The sequence below is a fragment of the Dipteris shenzhenensis genome, chromosome 17, assembly GCF_047967505.1.
Source record: "Dipteris shenzhenensis isolate YYH24624 ecotype China chromosome 17, Dip_SZ_1.0, whole genome shotgun sequence".
NCBI lineage: Eukaryota > Viridiplantae > Streptophyta > Polypodiopsida > Gleicheniales > Dipteridaceae > Dipteris > Dipteris shenzhenensis.
This window is the reverse complement of record NC_141612.1, coordinates 56,180,123-56,197,430: the sequence shown is the minus strand read 5'-3', so window position 1 is coordinate 56,197,430 and position 17,308 is coordinate 56,180,123. Positions and strand designations below refer to the sequence as shown.

At 42.9% G+C, this 17,308-nt stretch overlaps 1 protein-coding gene across 1 annotated transcript; it reads right to left on the bottom strand.

Moving 5' to 3' along the window:
* Positions 1-854: 854 nt before the first annotated feature.
* On the bottom strand, positions 855-3,598 carry LOC147892338 (universal stress protein PHOS32-like). The gene is made up of 4 exons (XM_087388456.1): positions 2,838-3,598; positions 2,120-2,250; positions 1,473-1,591; positions 855-1,399 (listed from the first exon to the last, which is right to left on the bottom strand). Exons 1-4 carry the CDS (start codon positions 2,998-3,000, stop codon positions 1,255-1,257), a joined length of 558 nt encoding a protein of 185 aa, XP_087244582.1. The 5' UTR covers positions 3,001-3,598; the 3' UTR covers positions 855-1,254.
* Between the last annotated feature and the right edge of the window lie 13,710 nt (positions 3,599-17,308).

Here is a 17,308-nt window from a genome sequence, read left to right as displayed (position 1 = left end):
ATGGAAGGATCGTCCAAATTCACCTTGACAAAAGTTGAGGAAAACAAGCTCATAAAATGAGCAATCCTAGCAGATATTATATATGATGCTCTTCACATCTAAGGCAAACATGATAGAGAGTTATATATATCTATAATATGTATAGATAGAGAGTTATATAGGGAGATCTAGAGGCTGCTGTTGAAAAATGCTGCAAGATACAAGTACTGTTTTGGATCTAGAGAATGAGTTGTGCTGTGGCAATCCAGTGCTTGAAAGACGTTATGGAGGTGGAGATAGGCAACAAGTAGTTGTGTAGCATCCTATAAAGGGAGAAATAAGGAGAGCCAAATGCCGGGTAGCAAGTTTAAGCTAGTGGGAGCATTGAGAAAGCTTTTAAGTTTTATTTTCCAACGTAACAAGGAATCCCTATATGTTTGAGGGACCCATATACCAAAATAATAAAGTTCAAAGGAATATATATGAAAGACAGTGTCACGTGACCCTTTCACAAAAAGGTTTCACTTTTCCAGCAGTGGGCCGCCTTCATTCATTGGCACAAGCTCAGGTTTTAGAAAATGAGAAGAACTAATTGATTACAAGAGAGAGTTCAGAGTGATCATGATCTAGCATTGTAATTAAGATCTATAAAAGCCTGCTCTAGAAAATCTTTTCAGGGAGGGTAGACAAGCAGTGTCACATTGGAGTTGGGGTGGACAACTTGATCCAGGTAGCTTGTTTAGTTGAGCTTGCCTGGGACTTGTTGATTTACACTGGTGGAATTTCTCTAACAATACATTTTCTGGGTACAAAGATGAAATTCCAAATCGACATTAGTGCCAGCAGGAGACTGGCATAAAGAAAAGTATACTAAAGGAATTAGGTTGAATACACGAATTGGGCATAAGGTCAAAAAGCCTGCCCTTGTATTGTCCACATGGTGAGACTGACATTCCTGCAGGTGAACGTCGAGGATGCAACCTCAACTTCAGGCCACATCTCTTGATCTTTCACAACAGATGACTTCAAACTTTTCATTGGTTGGCAGCTTTGGTTATACATGATTCCAAATAGGCAGAGTGGCTATACAAAGATAGCACATACTCATCCGCAGAGATTTTAGCATTTAAGTGGCAAGGGGTAAGTGAAATATATGTACCTTTATTTGACTCAAACATCACTTCAGAGTTAAAATACAATTGTACAGAACTATGTACAAGTTTCGGTCTGCAGAAGAAAATTGACCTTTTTTGTACTGGCAGTTGCTCTATAAAGTCATAGATATCTAACAATCCTAACTTCAGATGCTGTCTTGCTGTGCCCTATAAATCTCGTTTTTCTGCTTTTATCCTTCACAGCAAGGACAAGACACTCCGAGTTCTTCATGCAGTAATCGGGTGTGTCCTTTTTGCCTAGCATCCTGAAACACGGGATGTATTAACATCTGTTAAGAGCACCCAAAGAAACCAAAAGTCCACTTTTCATCATCATACCTCCAAAACAAACCACGTCTATGCTGACCCAAGATCAACGCAGATGCTCCAAGCTTCTTTGCCAAAGAAACGATAGTGGGGCCCTGATCACCTTCCATGACTACAATTTCTACCTTTGCCTGTTGAATGGAACAAAGAGGACAGTCATTGAGTCAGTTTTTTGTAACTTTCGAATACGTGAACATGGTCCGTGCAAGTATTATGTCTGTTGAATTAGCAAGGCCATATCGCTCTCACAACTACCGGGTTGCTTCAATCACAGCAGCTGCCTTGCATAAAATCCAGATAATGAAACACAGACATTTTGGAAGCTCTTAAAAGCTGTGACAAAGATGGCAGCGTAATTGGTAATCCATGGATATCCGTTTCGCCAGTGGGCAATACAAGAACATCATCCATACCTTGTGTCTTCACACCTCTTTAAAAGTACTTTAGACAGGACAGAACAAAGTTAAACGGCGTGCAACCACTCAGACGGAACAGGGTACAACACTAGCAATGGAGCTTTTGATCGGAAGACCCGTCTTTCCTGTTAATACATTTTCTTAGCACTAAGTGTAGCCTAACAGCTATACAGCTATAATCATCAACAAGATAGGAGGTCGAGGGGGGGGGGGGAAGTTAGGGGGAGAAGAAATACACGGTACCTCGGGATTCAAGTCACATAAATCCTTGAACGAGAGAGCGAGATGAAATCCCTTCAAGCGAAGTAACCTTCGCGCTTCCTCAATGAAACTAGAACTCTGCCATTGCGCTGGCTTGAAATCTGCTAATCTTGCTGGAAACAAAGAGATTTTATGGTTGGCTTCTTGTGTTTAATCATCTTGTTTGATAAGGGGTCTTGCTACGAAACTCTGAATAAGATATTTAACTTAACCTTTTCTGCATCTTTATACAATCTTGCTTGTACTATCTTTCAAATTATAAAAGAAACCAATGCCCCGACTCGGAGCTTGAATTGTGGATAAATACAAAAAACACAAGGCTGCCAAAACAAAGGGTTTCTCTGACACAGAACGCAAGTTAGTTTCTGTGATGCCGGGGGAAATGGAAATCGATTGATTAACAGAAACAAGCAGATGGGGCTAGATTCGGCCATTTTGTTATATGGAAAGGAAATCGTGCAAATGGAGGAAGAGCATTCCATCACTTTATCGCTCCCTAACGTGTAACAAGAGGAGCAAGCCCAAATCGCCCATATGTGCTTCATAACAGCTCTAGCAAATAGCACGGTGAGAAAGGAAGAAGATGAATTTCAGTCCGATCGAAAGCTTAAGATTGAAGTCATCAGAAGGCTCATAGAAACGGAGGAAGGAACTGAACTGCAGCGTTCATGAGTTGCGTAGAAGAGAAGAAGAGACGCACCTCGGGAAGAAGAAGGGTGTACGTGAACGAGTGTGATGATGTCGCCACCGCGCACCACATTGTGCATGGCCCAACCGAGAGCGGTGCGAGCCGACTCTGCATCGTCTACTACCACAACCATGCGTCTCTGCTCCCGCCCATCATCATACCTCTCCGCAGCCATGAATGAGCCATCCACCAACAACGTCTCCCCTCCCTCGATCTCTCCCAATTTCCTCTATTCCTCTCTCTCCTCTCGCACCCGATTCGTCTTCCCGTTCTCTCCAACTGCTCTTCTTATCCTACTTCCTTCCCACGCCATCCCTCTCCTCTCCTCTCCTATTATTCCACTCGTAGAAAGTGTTCCTCTAGCCCTCTCTCTGCACGCGTTCACTTCGTGCACCCCTGCTCCTCTCTAGAAAACCCTGGCTCTCTCTGCAGCCTCACCCGCCCCTCACTGATCTCCCGCAAGCATCTCGTGATAGCTTGGCTGTGTCGCGTCCACCGACCGGCTTCGTTCCTCCCACCTCAGCCCTCTACTGTGCGCGAAAGGACTTTCGATCACACAATAGAACTCCCAGAGTCGTGACACGACTCGTCACTTGTCCATGTCGCAACACGCGTAAGATTCTGCCAGCATCATCTTGTATCGAGGGCCGAAGCTACCGAACCCGTACAGCACCAGTGCACCACCATGGCCACTGAGGCAATGTCCAAGAAGCACGAAGGATCTCGACCCAAGCAGTACTGTCCAAGTTCCAACCACAGCATCACTAGCACCGACGAGAATGACGGGTTGTCGCGGGCGATCGGGACAGGTGGTGTGCACCACAAATAATTTTCCATTGAACATTTAGTACACTGCCAGGCCCATAACTGTCCCGATTGTCGTAATTAAAATGCTTCTATACCTTTAGTGTTAGATAATGAAAAACTTACCCTTACTTTTTTGCCTGCCCTTTGAAAGCTACAATTATTCTGTGCGATTTTATTTGGTCTTATCCACTACACTAGAGCCTTCCTAAGTTCCTCCTACATTTCTAGTCTGTTGCTCCTACCCTTTTTGGCCTGCCCGAGGGGTAGGCAAAGCTTGTTGGCCTGTCGTAGGTAGACTTGGAAAAATAATATCATTGTTATTATTTATGCTCTCTTAGGTGTTAATTTGTGGTTGGTGCACTTGTAGAGTATTGATGATTTGGGGTCCCCTTGTATGACTTTTGGGCCATTCCTCTCTCCACATTCTTAATCTCCATCCCTTGGGCCTCCAATTTTATGCCATACACAGGCAGGCCTAATGAATGATAGATATATCATTCACCTTGTTTTTGGAAAGGGAAAAGCTAGGCTTTAATTTTTTTCAAATATAATTGGACTAAGTTGCTTTCTATTCCTTGAAATCAACTAAGTTTGAATTGCTATTTGTATCACTCTCTCTCACTCTTAGCTTTCAATTTGTCCCCTTCATATGGCGTCGATGGGACGATGAACTATCATTCATTTTGCTTACCCCTCACAACTTTCTTTAATGGTGATGCACCGTTAAATTTACCTAACCAGTAGTTTTTTTAAAATGGGCTCACCATCCTTACAATATATCCAGCATGTTTTTGTATTACTCATCTTTTTTTTAATGGGCGCTCACCCTTACAATATATTTTGGCATGTTTTTTTAAAAAGCAATATAAAATGTTGTTCAAGATAATTTACAATGTATACATGACAACATTGAAGCAAGATTCTTGGGATTGCTTGCAATAAACACTATGTGTTAAGTGGTGCAAAGGATAGGCAATAAAAAATAAGAAAAGATGAAAACAAGGTAGGTCCTTAACTTCAACATGAAGGGAACATAAATAGAAAGCCAATAATTTGCATGCACGCGTGGTGTTTGCATGCGCGGGCGCACGCGTGTGTGTTTTTATTCCCAAAAAGGGGGTGTGTGTGTGTGTGCATGCGCATGCGTGCATGTGCGTGTGTGTGTGTGCGTGCGTGCATGCGCACACGTCTACACGCGTGCACATGTATATGCATGCTTGGATGCATATTTATAAGTGACATGAATAGAGATCATCATCACTCAAAGTATTGTACCTTACTTAGGGGAAAGTGGTAATAAGAGGCCAACAAAGCTAGTGAAATGGTATCATATGGAGAGGCAAAGGATAGTTGTGAAGTCCAATCATACAACACAAAAGATTAAGGAAAATGGAAGCACAAGATAACATCAACAAATAGTCATTAATAAATAGTAATTTTTAAAGACATATGGACATGTGCTAACTCTAAGATCAATAAAGACATGACTAGGTGGGACCAAAGCACTATGAAGTGGCATATATAATAAATTGCCTAGGTTACTTGCAATAAATACAAAGTGTTTATTGGTAATATGGGGATGTGATGTGTCTTGTTATTGGATTGAGAGCTTCTAGAATGAGAAGAGCCAACAACTTTTAAAAAGGTCAGTCTAAGAAACACCTTCATGTTCAAATTGGTACAAACTATGAGGGAAAATTGTTAAAAAATGTAGTGTGTGTGTGTCTGTGACAAAGAAGGGTAAATTGAAATGAAGAAATATAAGACGCATGTTAATGAAAAGTGAGGCTTAATGTCACGTGAATTGCAAACTTTCTATGAAGAAAATTTGAAGGTCACAAAATCTTGAAAATTTAAGGTGAATTATTTTGATGTGCACAAAGCATTTGAAATGTAGACTAGCATTTAAATTTCAGTTTTGAATAGCATTCAACATGCTTGCCTTACATTCGACTTGCTTGGAAGAACATTTAGGTTACCTTCAGAGGGTGAATGTTAGAAAGTGGCGGATAACATTACTGGCCGATTGTTCCATAGCATCATCAACCCCTCCTTACAAGTTGCAAAGAGGGGTCTTGCCCACTATCCATTAATTGGCTATGGCTCTCCAGTCCTCTACCAGCACTGTGTTTGAGGGCCACAAGTTGGGGGTTCGATCAAGCATTGCTTGCAGCAGATCCGCCTCCCCGTCAGTAAGGGAAAAGGTGGTCCGCATCTACTCTAGGGTATGCCAATCAGCCACCCTTTGATCCCACAAATCCTCCCAGGTCCTAATGCCAGATCGCCATAGACATCTTCTTCCATGCTTGAGGTTCCATCTCCGATTGAGTTCTGCAAAACCTAGAATTGTTCTGGAAAAGTTGCTTGTAGAGGGTTCTAGCACTCAATTTGCAAAGAGAGGTCTTGCCCACTATCCACTAATTGGCTCTCCAGTCCGCTACCAGCACTGTGTTTGAGGTCCGCGAGTCAGGGATTCGATCAAGCACTGCTTGCAGCAAATCCTCCTCCCCGTCAATAAGGGAAAAGGTGGTCCGCATCTGCTCCAGGCTATGCCAGAGTCAGCCACCCTTTGATCCCACAAATCCTACCAGGTCCTAATGCTCTTCCTATACATGCTCCTTGCACCGCAGTTATCATGGAGGGCGAACAGCTCCCCCTCTCTGTCTAGCGCCTCACTCCACCATAGACTTTCTTTGAGGCATGCACCTTCTTGCAGCCCCTTCCTACCCTTCCAGGCCATAATCTCAACACACATCTTCCATGCTTGGAACAGGCCACGAATGATATATGAGCCTCTAATGTTCATGGGGAAGGATGAACATAACTTGTGTTAACATCCACAAAGTACAGCCACTGAATGCAGGGGTAATCAGAGATTAGAGGTGATCAGGCTGCATGATCTACTTCAATAGACAAGCTAGTGATAGCAAGCAATGTGCACCCGGAAGGAGTATAGCTCAAACTCAGGGAGTTTGATCCCCAAATACCCAAAGTCCACCGCAAAGTCCAAGGATTCTAGGCACAGGTTGTATGTTCCAGCTAACACCAAGACCAAAGATTGCAGGCAACATGCACATTTCAAGTCTACGTCCACAGAAATAGCCACGCCAACGAAAATAGCCATGAAAGGAGCAAAGCTAAAACTCAGGGAGTTTGATCCCCAAATATCTGAAGCAAAGGATTCTAGGCAATGTGCAAGGTTGCCGTGGAGTGTCTCGCGGAAGTCAAGCCTCACCACTCCAAGTTTTGAGCCGCGTTCATGGGGTTCAAGCCCCAAATGATTTAAGGCATGAGGGCGCTCAAAGAGTTTGAGCCCCAAATCACCTAAGCCTAGGAGGCACGAGGCTAACACAAGCACTATTTGAGAAGTGGTAAGGACCACCTCCTAATTCCAGGTTTGTCCCAAGCGCTTTAATATGGTTAACACAAGTGCTATTTCTACCAGTAGGGAGAGATGGAAAGAATAGTAATATGCCTTGTCACCCTACGGGCCCAAGAGCCTTTGGTTGTAAAGAGAAGGAGAGTGCTAAAAAGGAAAAGGGTTGGCCCTCCCTTTAAAAGGTGACTTGTATAAAAGGCCAAAGTGTTGACTTTGGTCTTCATTGTTGTTTGCACAAGTTTGAATACAAGCTCCCTCTTCTCTTCCAAGAGAGTGTTTTGGGTGTTCTCTTGTTTCCATTGTAGTGCCCTTGTGTCTGCGACTCCATACCCCTTCACTCTCCTCTTCCCTTCTCCTTCTCCCCTCTCTTCTCCCCTCTTCGCCTTCCCCCTCGTGTGGAGACACATTGCTGAAGATGCAAACATGGAATGGAAAGGAAATAGAAAAGCATGACTAGGCAATGAATGCTAGAAAGAAATGTACAACCAAAGAAAAGTACTTACATGACCAAGAAAGGATTGTGGCTTGGTTGATTTGACATGAGAAAGTACAATGCCTTTATAGGATAGGCACGCACACACTCTAAGTGTCAAATGTATATGGGATAAGTCCCATAGTGACACATGGCACTCTAGGATATAAAGTAGTATAGTACTACTCTAGAACTCAATAGAAACACACTAAAAGTCACTCAAATTGACTCCATTTCCTAACACCCCCCCATGGAGGAAAGGTGAGGGACTATACGAATGGAACCAAAGTCATGATAATGACGGTCATGAAAACTGTGCATGCGAACTAGACATGGTTCCCACACAATCTTAGAGGCAAGTGAGCATGGCTCAAAGGCTAGTGAGCATAGCATAGAAAGCTCATCTAGCATGGCTTAGAGGCTCATCATGCATGGATGCATGATCAACTCAGAGGTCTAGGAGACCAATGCACCAACAAATAGACCTATCAAAGCCAAAACATATGGCTCCCATAGTACATCCCCTCCTGGCTCCAAAGACTAATGAGGAACATGGAGCCACACACCAAAAATAGAAAAGAAATACATCATTTTAGGAGGACTATCCAAGGCGGAGTACCTTTATTCACTCAACACACATGATTTATTGCATTCATTTTTGGGAAACACCCCTAGGGTAGAGTACCCAAACACATCATGCTCAGAAAGAAAATGAATCATCATCTCCATCATCCTCTAGATGTTGGAGACAGACATATCGGATTTGAGCAGTGAGAGCATGATCCTGTGTCGGATGGTCATCTTCATCTGCATCATCACTAGTGGTGGCAAATGCCACCCAACTGGCATCATCCTTCTATTGTTGTTGGGCAAGCTTCTGGTAGCACCTGTCCTCCATAGGACCAAGCTTGTTGCAACATGTGCACTTGAATGGTTTGAATGTCTTTCCTCGTGTTGGTGGAGGTGATGGCCTAGGTCTCCATTTGCTGGTGGAGGCAAGAGCCTAGTAGTCTCCGATGAGTAGGATGGAGATTCTTTGTTGCGGCGATCCTTTTCAAGAAGAAGAGACACCATATCTTCGAAGGTAGCTGATGCACTTTGAAGTACTTTTCTCAAAGCGAGAGATCCCTTCCATACTTGTCATGAGGATAGCCATTTTGTCCTCGTCATCTAGGGGACACTTCAAGTTGGAGAGTTGTTGAGCTAAAGATTGAAATTTTGCTATATGTGCACTCAAGGTATCTCATTCTTCCATTTTCAACTTATAAAATTGCATTTTCAAAAAAACCTTGGAGTTGGTGATTTTGTTACCAAATATATTCTCGAGGCGTGCCCAAATCTCCTTGGCCGTTGACTTGAAGTCGAGGTGATGAATCAAAGAATCTGTGAAGAGAGTGGGAGAGAAGTAAGGAGTCTCACTTGCAGCTTTCTCACATACACAATGGGGGAATATACACAAAGGTGCAGGCTGAAAACAGTTTTCCTCTTCTTAGTTGTGAAAGCCAAAAGAACTCTCTCTTAGTACAAAAGGAATAGGTGAACCCTATATGTGGGTCTCAAACCAAACTCAGCTCACCTAGGTGGCATACTAACTGAGCTACTAACTAGAGTACATAAAGATAGCTATCATCTAACTATTATTCATGGGCGGTGTACCAACCGCATCTGCAACTAACAAGTCGGTGACATAAATGCACAACGGTCACCCTGGCATATCACGAGTGGAGCTCGATATCTCCACACTCCCCCTCGAGCTCAATCCCAATTCCTGCACACCAAGCAGGTCTTTGAACTTGTGCAGCTTCTCTGCACCCAATGCCTTCGTGAATATGTCAGCTACCTGATCCTCTGTGCTGACATAAACTAGATCAATAAAACCTACTAGAACCTTCTCCCGCACATAGTGATAATGCACCTCAATGTGCTTTGTTCTAGCATGATAGACTGGGTCATTTGCTAAGTGTATACTGCTCATGTTGTCACAATAAATGACAATTGGCCCATCTGTAGACTGATGCATATCATAAAGTAGCTTACGCAAGATTCTATGATTGTGCATATTCAAGATGCAAGCACACCAAAGGAGGCATGGGATACTTTGGCAAAAATGTACAGCACAAATACGCAAGCCAGTAAATTGCAACTCAAGCAGGAGTTGCACAATGTGCAGAGAGAAAATATGAGCATCAATGACTACCACATGAAGGTGAAAAAGATTGCAGATGCACTTGCTTCCCCAGTGGAAGACGATGATTTAGTTTTTGTGACCTTGAATGGTCTAGGAAAGGATTATGCACAGTTCCGGACATCCATTGCCGTCCATGAAAAATTTCCCGATTTTGAGGAGTTGATTGCTCTTCTAATTTCTGAAGAGCAGAGAAATGGTGGTGCATCTTCTCCAGGAGGAACTTCAAATGAAACTATTTTCTACTCAAATGCTGGAAGAGGTAGAGGTAGAGGTAGAGCAGGCCGATCTAGAGGCCGTGGCAGAAATTAGAATGTGCAGCAAATTCAAGAAAACCAATCCTATGGAGGAGGGCGTGGTAACCTTAGAGGAAGGGGGAACCAAAGAGGTCATGGTGGATGGCAGAGAGGCCAAAATGCAAACAACAATGTTGAATGCTACTATTGTGGTAAAATGGGTCATATGGCTAAAGACTGCTACAAAAAGCAGAATGACATCATGATTGGAAAATTGCAGCAAGGCAATTATGCATCCTCTAGTAGACAGGGTGATGACAGAAATGAGCATTTGTTTATGGTGCATCACATGACCAATTCTGTGACAAGTGCAGAAGAAAGCAATGATGTGTGGTATGTTGACTCATGTGCATCAAACCACATGACAGGTCATCAGAATGGATGCAAGATGCAAGGAAAATGGAAAAACCAGGATTTGTGGAGATTGGTGATGATACTGCACATCCTATTGTGCAGATTGGTAAAATTCCTTTGTCTATGTAGGATGGGAAAAAGAAATACTTGTCTAATGTATTTCATGTTCCGAACATCACCAAGAACCCGGTTTCTGTTGGTCAAATGGTTGAGCAGGGCTTGCAGGTCAAATTTAATTCTCATGGATACTTTATTGAGGATATGAAAAATAAAGGTCGCTTGATAGTAAAAGGGAAGAAGAAGGGCAGGATGTTTACGTTGGATGCGGATATGCCTGAATTGAGTGCAGCAATGTTTGCACATGGGACCGGTGTAGTTGCAGATATTGATATCTGGCATAAACGCATTGGTCATGTTAATGTACAACGACTTAAATTAATGTAGGCCCAAAATATTGTTGCAGGATTGCCCAAGTTCAAGGTTGTAGAAATGCATAAGATATGTGAAGCCTGTCAATTTGGAAAATAGGCAAGGAAACCATTTCCTAGACATGTTCGAGAGAGTAAGAGGCCATTGGAATTAATCCACTCTGATGTGTGGACTACTAAAGCTGCATCTATTGGAGGCTGTCATTATTTTGTCACTTTTATTAATGACTACAGCAGAAAAGTTTGGGTGTATTTTATGAAAAAGAAAAGTGAAGTGCTTGGGCATTTCAAAGCCTTTAAAGCTATGGTTGAAAAAGAAACAGGCTTGCAAATAAAATGCCTAAGGTCAAATGGAGGGGGAGAGTACCTCTCAAATGAGTTTGCAAGGTTCCTGCAAGAGCATGGCATAAAGCAGCAATATTCATGCAGTCATACCCCACAGCAAAATGGACTAGATAAAGGAAAAACAGGCAAATTGGAGAGGTATCTCGTGCCATGCTCAACGAAAAAGACCTGATAGATTTTTATTGGGCTGAAGCAGTTGCTACAGCAATCTACATAATGAATAGGACTCCCACTACAGATAACCCTGCAGATATGCTGACGAAGAGTCTACCTAGTCAGCGGTTTGAGTATTGTCGTGTATTGATGGGCATTGGATAGTATGCTCACTGGTTGTTCTCCCTTAAAGGCACATTGTCCTTTAAGTGGGAGGTTGTGGGGGTTAAAGGTCACTGTGCCTTTACCCCGGTTATGTACAATACTCAAACACATATATAAATGAATGAAAAAGAAGATTAGGGTGGTTCTGCACCCACCAAACTTGTGTGGCTCTCTGTCTCTCTCTCTCCCTCTTCTGTTCTTGCTTCCATTGAGAGCACTCTCAACAGTATCTTGTCACTATTGGCTCTTAGATTTCCAAGGCAGATTTCTCACTTTGAGAAAAATAGAGAACGACATTATGTTGCTTGTCATTTATGTTGATGATTTGATCATCACAGGTGATAGTGATGAAGATATCCTTCATGTGAAAATGCTATTGAAGCAAAAGTTTGAGATGAAGGATTTGGGAGAGCTACGTTACTTCTTGGGCATTGAGGTGATTAGATCCACAAGTGGGATATGGCTCTTGCAGAGGCAGTATATATTGGACATGCTGTCCAAATATGGGATGATAGGCTGTAAGCCTATTTCAGTTCCTTTGGAGCAGAATGTAAAGTTGAGCGTAGATGCAGGTGAGCTTCTGGAAGACCCTACTATGTACAAATGCATAGTAGGAAGTTTGATTTATACGACTATTACCAGGCCAGGATTTGAGCTATGCTATTGGGTTGGTAAGTCAGTTTATGCAGGCTCCAAGGAAACTGCATTTGGATGCGGCTAGACGCATACTGAGGTATGTGAAGTCCACATTGCAGTATGGACTATTTTATGAGACTAGGGTTCAGATACATTTGCATGGATACACAGATGTTGATTGGGCTGGTAGTATTTTTGATAGACGATCTACTAGTGGATATGTGTTAAATACTGATAGACAGCCAGTACATAACTTTTTTGGCTCTCTCATGCTAGCCTTTAAATGCCTGCATTTCCTGTTGATTGGGAACATTAGGAAGAACTGGTTCTTCTTCATTTCCTGTAATGAACTCCCAATAGCCTTTTCCCATAAGGAAATTTGTCATTCTGAACTTCCATGCTTGGAAGTTGTTCTTGTCAAGCTTTTCAGTGACAATCTGTGAAAGAGAGTCAGACGCCATTGCAGAACATTGGAAAATATTCTGTCACTGCAAAAAACACAACTTCTGCCTCACAAGGCAAATCTGCAAAACTGACGAAAGTGGTATTTGACCACACAGTCACTTCCTAGTGATGATTTTGCATCAACAGGCAATAAGAATGATACTGTCACTCCCAATATCTCTGCGCATAGGCATATGATGTAATTTCAGCGGCAATGGTCGCACAGCCAAAATAGGCCACTTTTTTGAGTGCCTGCGAAAAAACTTCCGCCACTAAAACGAGCCCCGAAACGGCCTCAAATAAAAAAAATAATGTCACCAAGGGCTTTGCCCTTGCCCGTAGCATATACTACCCTCTCGTCCCACCGCAAAGGGCATCTCAATCTGAGATAGTGCACTCTTGCACTTTCCGGTTGTGCTATCTGCAGCGATTTGCTCCCAAACTCGAAAAAGGAAAGCAACACTGATCCTCTTACCAAGACACTGCGAACTTGGTTTGCTTCCTTGAGCTCCTTACCACGAATCAAGCTCTGATACCATGTGAAGAGAGTGGAAGAGAGGTAAGGAGTCTCACTTGCAGCTTTCTCACATACACAATGGGGGAATACACATAAAGGTGGAGGCTGAAAACAGTTTTCCTCTTCTTAGTTGTGAAAGCCAAAACACTCTCTGTTACAAAAAGGAATAGATGAACCCTATATGTGGGTCTCAAACCAAACTAGGTGGCATACTAACTGAGCCACTAACTAGAGTACATAAAGATAGCTGTCATCCAGCTATTATTCATGGGCAGTGTACCAACTGCATCTGCAGCTAACAAGTCGATGACATAAATGCACAATGGTCACCTGGCATATCATGAGTGGAGCTCGATATCTCAACATTGTCTTCCTTACTCTAGGTGTAACAACAGAAGGTATACTTAACTCATCATCAAGGCTCTGTTCTGAGCCATTGGATTTACCATCCACATAAGAGTGACCTGCATTCACATCAACCATGGGCTGATCTACTTTCTCTTTTCGTTTTTGTGATACTTGCATACCACTATCTGCATTGCTTTGAGGAGATCCTCCTTATCTCAATCTGCCTGTCCATGGCGAAGTATGTGAACCACTGAGCCAACTTCTACAAACCTTGGGTTATGTAAATCTAAGTCTAATGGTTGTTTGCCAAGCTGTGGATAAACACTTTTACATTCTCCCTACAAAAGCCACCGAAGAGCAGATTATTCTAGGAAGAACCTGATGCTACGCCATCAACTGCCAAATCGACTTGTGCGCCCGAACTGCTTCGCTTACCAATGGTGGTCAAACGGCGGTAGTTCTGCTGTGCAGACCAAGCCCCCCCTCTTCCGCCCCGATCTTGCTGATTCACAACAATGAAATGACACAGCAAATCCAATTGGAAGCCCCAGACTCCACCAGCACACCGCTTAAGGGCCCAACTCAAAAGGAGAAGAAAGCTCGCCGCAATGGTGGTAAACCAATGCCATTGCACACTCAACCAACACTACTATCCTCCGCTCAAGAAATCTGAGAGCTGCAAGTACAAGATGCTATCCTCTACACCCAATGTCACCTCGATCAGAACCGATGCCTAGAGAACGGTAACGTGGCAATAGCAGCTCCGGTCACCTCAAGATCATCGCTCCCCCCACACACATTCGCTACCCAAAGAAAGCCGCGCCCAATGCTCACACCTCATCCACTGCCACGCATCACCAACAGTTCGAGCAACACCACCCGCTCACACGGCCAAGGCAACAAAGTCCTGGATCCAAAAAAAGATAGTGCAAACCCTGAAGGCATCAAAGGTATTACCACAAGAACCTCCAAGATATAACACCACAAGAACCTGCCAACGAACCAGAAACAACATGCCATCCTCAAAGCATCGAATATGTTCTAGTGCAACGACCGGTCCGACTCAACACATGAATCACCACCACAAGTTGAGAAACTCCACAGGAACCAAATTCCACCCCACAAAGAGTTACAAGAGAACCCCTCCCTAGGGATGGACACTCAAAGGTAATGGCATCGCCCTACTCACACAAGCGGGAGCCAGCCCCAGAGATAGATTCACGAAAGCTCATTTCTCCAAGGAAGCCGACAACAACAACTGAGTCCGACACAATGGTGCCTCTGGAATCCAAGGTAAGGAACAAGTTGGATGCATACTCTACATGGCTCCTCACTTGCTATGCTATAGTACGGCACCTGCCTCCACCATGCCTGAATTGAGTGCAGCAATGTTTGCACATGGGACCCGTGTAGTTGCAGATATTGATATCTAGCATAAACGAATTGGTCATGTTAATGTACAGCAACTTAAATTAATACATGCCCAAAATATTATTGCAGGATTGCCTAAGTTCAAGGTTGCAAAAATGCATAAGGTATGTGAAGCCTGTCAATTCGGAAAACAGGCAAGGAAACCATTTCCTGGACATGTTCAAGAGAGTAAGAGGCCATTGGAATTAATCCACTCTGATATGTGGACTACTAAAGCTGCATCTATTGGAGGCTGTCATTATTTTGTCACTTTTATTGATGACTATAGTAGAAAGTTTGGGTGTATTTTATGAAAAAGAAAAGTGAAGTGTTTGGGCATTTCAAAGCTTTTAAAGCTATGGTTGAAAAAGAAACAAGCCTGCAAATAAAATGCCTAAGGTTAAATGGAGGGGGAGAGTACCTTTCAAATGAGTTTCAAGTCTCCTGCAGGAGCATGGCATAAAGCAGCAATATTCATGCAGTCATACCCCACAGCAAAATGGACTTGCAGAAAGGAAAAACAAGTTGGATCCAAAAGCTGAGAAGTGCATCTTTATTGGTTATTCTCTACACGGCAAAAAGGGTATAGGTGCTATAACCCTTCTACTCAAAAGTTTATAGTGAGCAGAGATGTTGTTTTTGATGAGATGAGCAGCTAGTATAAACCAGTAAATGTGATTGATGATATAGATGCACAAAATGGTAATGGTGCATAAAATTCACAGCAACAATCACAAAATATATGGACATGTAGAGTCCTCTTGTAGTGGTTCACATACTTCGCCATGGACAGGCGGACTGAGATCAGGAGGATTTCCTCAACGCAATGCAGATAGTGGTATGCAAGTATCACGAAAAGGAAAAGAGAAAGTAGTTCAGCCCATGGTTGATGTGAATGCAGGTCACTCTTATGTGGATGGTGAATCCAGTGGCTCAAAACAGAGCCTTGATGATGAGTTGGGTATTCCTTATGTTGTTACACCTCGAGTAAGGAAGACAAGGGATGTTTTGAGAGCACCTAGTAGTGAGCCTATTTTGTGCAGGTCTACCAGAGCTAGATATCCTGTGGATAGGCTGAAATATGATGGATTTACAGCCATTCACTATGCCTATATGGTCAAAGTGATACATGAACTAGAACCCACTTCTTTTGAGCAAGCCATGGGAAAAGAAAAATGGGAGAAAGCCATGGATGAAGAAATGGATGCCTTGGAAGCAAATGCTACATGGGAATTGGTGCCTTTGCCTAAAGACAAGAATGCAATTGGCTGCAAGTGGGTTTATAAGGTGAAGCACAATGCAGATGGTTCTGTGAACAGATACAAGGCAAGATAAGTTGTCAACGGGTATGCACATACATATGGCATTAATTATGAAGAAACATTTAGTCCAGTTGCAAGGATGGCAACCATAAGAGCAGTCATTGCTATGGCTGCATCAACGGGATGGTCTTTACATCAAATGGATGTAAAGAATGCTTTCTTGCATGGTGATTTGCAAGAAGAGGTCTATATGGAGCAGCCACCAGGTTATGTTCATGCTGTTCATCCTGAGTTTGTTTGCAGGTTGAAGAAAGCCTTGTATGGCTTGAAGCAAGCACCTAGAGCATGGTCTGACAAGATAGGACAGTATCTTGTCACTATTGGCTTTCAGATTTCCAAGGAAGACTTCTCACTTTATGTGAGGAAAATAGAGAACGGCATTATGCTGCTTGTCATTTATGTTGATGATTTGATCATCATAGGTGATAGTGATGAAGATATCCTTCATGTGAAAATGCTATTGAAGTAGAAGTTTGAGATGAAGGATTTGGGAGAGCTACGTTACTTCTTGGGCATTGAGGTGATTAGATCCACAAGTGGGATATGGCTCTTACAAAGGCAGTATGGTTTGGACATGCAGTCCAAATATGGGATGACACGCTATAAGCCTATTTCAGTTCCTTTGGAGCAGAATGTAAAGTGAGCGCAGATGCAGGTGAGCTTTTGGAAGACCCTACTATGTACAGACGCATAGTAGGAAGTTTGATTTATATGACTATTACCAGGCCGAGCTATGCTGTTGGGTTGGTAAGTCAATTTATGCAGGCTCCAAGGAAACCACATTTGGATGAGGCTAGATGCATACTGAGGTATGTGAAGTCCACATTGTAGTATGGACTATTTTATGAGACTGGGGTTCATATACAGTTGCATGGATACACTGATGCTGATTGGGTTGGTAGTATTTCTGATAGATGATCTACTAGTGGATATATGTTCTCTTTTGGGAGTGCTACAATCACTTGGAGCAACAAGAAACAGCCTACAGCTGCCTTGTTGAGCACAGAGGCTGAGTACAGGGGTGCAGCAATGGCTGCATGTGAGGCAGCTTGGTTACATAAGCTACTTTATGACATGCATGAGTCTACAGATGGGCCAATTGTCATTTATTGTGACAACAAGAGCAATATACACTTGGCAAATAACCTAGTCTATCATGCTAGAACAAAGCACATTGAGGTGCATTATCACTATGTGCGAGAGAAGGTTCTAGTAGGTTTTA

Excerpts from the sequence above, each read along its gene's own strand:
- LOC147892338 (XM_087388456.1), bottom strand. The coding sequence starts at position 3,000 with ATGGCTGCGGAGAGGTATGATGATGGGCGGGAGCAGAGACGCATGGTT. Across the intron at positions 1,592-2,119 it reads TATGTGACTTGAATCCCGAG|GCAAAGGTAGAAATTGTAGT; the intron begins GTACCGTGTATT and ends TCCATTCAACAG. Across the intron at positions 1,400-1,472 it reads AGACGTGGTTTGTTTTGGAG|GATGCTAGGCAAAAAGGACA; the intron begins GTATGATGATGA and ends CCCGTGTTTCAG.